Genomic DNA, 5,414 nt, shown 5'->3' on the forward strand with positions numbered 1-5,414 from the left:
GTCAATAATATTTTACTAAAAAAGAAGAAGATATTGAATTGAATATTCTGGAACAATTTCAAAATTAATAATTTTTATTAAAAAAAAATGAACGTTAACCAAATATTATTTACTCTGATCAGCATTTTTGCAAGTACTTTAGCGGTAAGTTGATTAGTTTGACCCTTTTATGATGTACATTTGTTTATTTACTTAGAGTAATTTAGAACATGATGGGTCAGTGGTTATACGATTACAACATTCTTTATTTTTTGAAAATTCTCCGATATGGACCGAGAGAGGGAATATTACAATCCAGAGTTTAAGGTTAGGACAAGCTACAGTTGACCAAAAAGCTCTATCAATAGAAGAACAAAAATCATTAAGGGTAAGTGAATTATTTTAACCATTGTGGACAGATATTTGAAGATTATAATTTTTCGCATGTATGTGTAGAATATTTTTTTACTTAAGTTAATGTGAATGTATATTCATAGGATTTGGCTGCTAATAATGGTTTCTATCAGATTAGAGCTATAGTAACAGCAAGTGATGGGTCTGAAAAAACTTTCATCTCCACCTTGAAAGCTGTAAGTATCTAGTATTAAGTGATGTAATTTCACAAACAATTGATTTGATGTCTGAATGAATATATAATTATGAATGTATTCTAACTATTTTGTTTATTAATTGTAAAACACTGAACAAATTTATGTTACTAGTAATAAGGAACGATTGCAATTTCTGTAGCCCCTTAAATTCATTGTAGTTTCTGATAGAGCCATCCCTCTGGCAACAAAAGTTAAACATGAGTTGAATCAAATTAAGTTCACACGTGTACTAAAAATTGATCAATCAGTTGGGAACATCAGAAGGCTTATTAAAAGAACTAGCATTAGAGAGTAAAGAGGAATATAGAAACCATTTGAGAATGTCTGAAGAAAAATTTAAGCCGTATTAGCTGCAGTAAAACTTCTAATGTCCATTTCTCTAAAAATAAATTTTAATCTATTTTCCCTATCATATTTGTTTCTATATTTTTCTTCTCGCTGATTTCAAAGGGAATCATATTTGCAATAAAGTTTCAAAGATTTGTACATAACACTTGGACCACTTGAGTCTCATAATTATTAAATAACCTTACATAAAGCAATAGAAAATGTAGGTGGACTTTATTTGTAAGATTTTTCTATCAAGATGTTTCTATAGACAATTCACATTAAATCAGATCTGATTACATTCTACTTATTAATTAAGACAAATTTTGTTTTAGTGTATGTTGGCTGAATCAGAATTAGATGACAGACTATCAGTATCGATAGATTATATGGGTAGAGTAATAGGTGTTACTGATGTAGTTGCTTCAAAATCTGCTTGTGAGGGAGCTGTGGTACCCTTAGAAAAACTGAAACACTTTAACACTGTTGTCTATGTTCGACACTCAGAAACAGGACCCATGTAAGTGAAAATATTTATATAATTTATTAACTCTGCTTATTTATTTTATTATCTTTCACTGTTAGCTTATGATTAGTAGTATTTGATGATGTTTCATCTTCATTTTAATGTCTTTTGCTTAAGTGGTAACATATTCTATAAACTATAACAATAATAGTTGAATGTTATATGGCATTTGAATAATTATAATCTACTCTTTTTAGTTCATTAATTGATTTGTCTTTTGAATGTTCTTTTTTGGTTTTTTATGTCTGCTTTGCTATGCCAAGATTTTGGATTGTGCTTTCAACAAGAAGTACACAATGAAACGATAAGTAGAAATTTAGCGCCACCATTAAAATGTTGTGAGACTTATCTAGTTATAGCTAGAAAGAACTGAATCATAGCGTTACAAACCAGTGTAACATTATTTCCTAAAAAAGTCATGTTACCTAGTTGTTGTACTAAGCCCACGATATGAATATTTTGTAATTTACAGCACTCTGTTATAATTGCATTACGTATTTATGTGGATGTAATTGTTTCCTACTTTTGTTTTAGACCAGACACAGCTTCATATGTACAGAAATTAGAAAGGGAAAAAGAAGCCAAAGAGAAAGGAGAAACCAAAGATAACAGATCATTTTTAGCAAAATATGTAAGTGTTTATAAATAAATTATTAGATTATTTTTATAAGAATCATTATTTTTAGTGGATGTATATAGTACCATTGTTGATATTTATGGCAATATCATCTGCAACTAATCCAGAAGCCCAACAAGCTCAATAATGTATTTATTATATTGAATTTCTAGTGTAATTTATTAATAAATTGATATAATTAACTATTGTTTATTTGTTAGTGACTACTAATTAAAACATTGAGTAAATTAATTTGTGTCTAAAAGAGTAAAAATATATAATGGATAATAAGACCTACAAATAGGTGAGTCGATAAGAAAATAAAAATGAATACATATTGCATATCTGCTTAAATAGTGTCTTAAGTCAGAAAATCATAAAATAATTATCTTTTATTCCACTATTAGCTCAAGTATTTATATATGTAAATGATTACAGAAATACACCCCCTTTGAGAATTAGGTTGTTGCGCCCCTGGTGATATGGCTGAATTTTTCTGTTTATTTACGACGATTATCATAACATCATAATGATAATAATCATGAACCCAAATAGTGCTTTGGCTTTTTCTTCATATACAGTAAATAGTCTGTCTTATCTTATTGTGTCCTAAATATACTGTAATTCATTTCGATTGAAATATTTATTTTTTCTTGTTATTTTGATATAATATCGAATTTTCGAACGAAAATTAGGGTGCTTTTTCGTCAAAATATCAGCTTTTTTCACTAAGACTTTAGTTGGCATCTATACTTCCTGATGGTGTAAAAAAATATTACCATTACCATGATAAACTTTCTCAGAAAAGGCACAAAAACGAAAAAGAATCTAATCCGAAAATTTCATTATGTACTATTTTTAGATATTTATTAAAATTTTATAATCTACTTATGTTTATCAATGTAACATGGAATCTTATGTTCTTCGTTTAATAAGAGTGGAAAAATTTAATAAACAACTAAAACTTGTATATAACATTTCTGATGGTGTAAAAAATATTACCATTACCAGGGTAAATTTTCTCACAAAAGCTTAAATTTTTTTGAATCATTATGGACAATTTTTATTTATTAATAAATTATCCCACCCTAATTACACAAAATCGTGAGATTTCCATGTTACATTGATAAACATAAGCAATTAGTGTGAAAAATTTTTAATAAATATCTAAAAAAAGTATATAATGAATTTTTCGGTTGCAAATTTATTTTTGTTTCTTTTTTGCCTCTACTGAGAAAATTTACAATGTTAATGGTTATATTTTTTACACCACCAGGAAGTAGAGATTTCAACGAACCAAAGTCTCAATTATTTAAAAAATGCTGATATTTTAACGGGAGAATGTCGTTCGAAAATTAAGGTGCTTTTTCGATATTATGTGAAAATAACGTGAAAAAACAAATTACAGTGTATACGAGACATGAAAAGGTAATTTTTCACTAAATTTCGTGAAAAAAATTTTTTGTGAAAGATAAACATTAAAAACGAAAAACTTGGTTTTATGAATTTTTCACATAAATTTTGAGGTTATGTGAAAAAATTGTGAAAACATAAGTTGTAGATCTTCTTATTACCTACAACTTTGCTAATTCTCTTTGTTATATAGGACTTGTAGTTTTACCGGAAATCGAGAAAAGCCGATTTTTACCCTTAAAAACTCACCTACTTTCCCTTCTCCTCCTTAGATCGCTCGTGAATTACTTTTCCTTTTAATCATATTTTCCTCATTTTCCAATGGGTTTAATCCTACATTTATTTTTTTTCGTTTCAGAAATTATCGACCCTGGTCTACTATGCATTTGGTATATTTGTTTCTTACCTCTTTCTAGCTTTAACGATTCTAGAACCCTCAGGTGATAATAATAAGGTGAAGAAATAACTATTTTTCGTTTCAGGGTTTTATTAATACAAGATATATTTTTTGATAGAGTTAAATTATGACAAAAACATATGTTATTATTGTTAGATTACAGTTAGGTTTAATATAATACACTTTGAGGTATAGTAAAAAAATCTGCTCTTATATAAAAACATTACAAAAATAAATATATAAAAATACAAATTAAGTAATAATAAATACCTAGAGAATAATTATGTACACAAAACTTATTTTTACAAATGTTTATTTGTTGAAATTATTCGTTTATTTACAATAAATCAGTACTTCTTAGGGTAACCATGTAAAATATAAGTGTTTGGTAAAATAATATTAGTCTTAATCAAAATATATTCATCAAATTGATATTTGACAAAAATTGTAGTCTTTCTAAAGGTTAGTTAGTTTTCCATAAGTAGCCTACTGAAGTATTTCAAGTTAATGTTTTAAAATACAGAAATTTTTTTCAAGGTACTTCCTCAAGTGGTAAAATCTATTCTTCACTTTATATAGTTTATAATAAGGTGGTGATACTTTATCTAAATGAAGAGTAATGGACTCGGAGGTTCCCTTTAGTGTTATACTCATAGAATTTCTAAAAATCTGAGAAGTATTCCAAATTTTCACATCTTTAGTGAAAAACTTTCTTGATAAAATAATTAATTCAATTAATCAATTTCGTTATTTTCGAATTGGAATTTTGTTAGTTATATTTGTTAAGTACATACCTAAAAGAAATAATTTGATACTAACCAAGCAAATTCTAATGAATGTACCTTTCTCACGTTAAGCGGTATTAATTTTTTTAAACCTAGTTTACTCAATGAATCCTGCTAATAATTATTTACGTTAATTATAAAAAATTTTCAAAAAAAAATTACAAAAATAAAATTTTAACAATTGCATCAACATAGTCTCGACAGATTTAATTCGAAAATGTATAGGGTAGCTGGAGGCAAAAACACGAACGGCCAAAAGAACGCATCTCATTTAAATTTGCCGGTAATGCCTAGTTTGAAACGGTTTTAGTTACAAACATTTGGCAACAGTGTGCCATACATGTCCCAATACTAAAGCTGATCCACGTCGTTGTTTACAAACTATGAGGTAGATATTATTTTTTGCTATTACACTGTAATATTGGCATAACAAAATTAATTTGTGATTGGCATAATTCGTTGAATTAGTTTATTCGGGAAAACCCTCGTAAGAAGTGATCGAAAGTGCCGGAAAACTTATCTGAAAAACCTCATACCGTGCGCGCGCGAAACTTTTTTATTAGGTTTTTGGAGTCTCAACTGAGATCAGTTTCTTGGGGCACCACGAGCTGTTACTCAATACTGAAGAAATTTATCCAAAAATATAACTATTCCCAGAAGTTTTAAGAAAAATTTGATCGAAATCAATTGATAATTGGCGCAGTAAATGAATTAAAAAAAATTAGAAGCCCGTTTTTTACGTGGTTGGCGGCGGCTCGAG

At 28.0% G+C, this 5,414-nt stretch overlaps 1 protein-coding gene across 1 annotated transcript; it reads left to right on the forward strand.

Moving 5' to 3' along the window:
* Positions 1-2,262, forward strand: LOC130441324 (ER membrane protein complex subunit 10). Its single transcript, XM_056774947.1, has 6 exons — positions 1-144; positions 197-367; positions 477-569; positions 1,253-1,437; positions 1,978-2,074; positions 2,130-2,262. The coding sequence occupies exons 1-6, from the start codon at positions 88-90 to the stop codon at positions 2,205-2,207; spliced, it is 681 nt and encodes a 226-aa protein (XP_056630925.1). The 5' UTR covers positions 1-87; the 3' UTR covers positions 2,208-2,262.
* The last annotated feature ends 3,152 nt before the right edge of the window (positions 2,263-5,414 follow it).

This window comes from Diorhabda sublineata, chromosome 3 (genome assembly GCF_026230105.1).
Source record: "Diorhabda sublineata isolate icDioSubl1.1 chromosome 3, icDioSubl1.1, whole genome shotgun sequence".
Classification (NCBI taxonomy): domain Eukaryota; kingdom Metazoa; phylum Arthropoda; class Insecta; order Coleoptera; family Chrysomelidae; genus Diorhabda; species Diorhabda sublineata.

Bases quoted from the DNA above. Each gene is read 5' to 3' on its own strand.
- LOC130441324 (XM_056774947.1), top strand. From the start codon at position 88: ATGAACGTTAACCAAATATTATTTACTCTGATCAGCATTTTTGCAAGT. The intron at 145-196 runs GTAAGTTGATTA...TTATTTACTTAG, and splicing joins TTTTTGCAAGTACTTTAGCG to AGTAATTTAGAACATGATGG. The intron at 570-1,252 runs GTAAGTATCTAG...ATTTTGTTTTAG, and splicing joins TCATCTCCACCTTGAAAGCT to TGTATGTTGGCTGAATCAGA.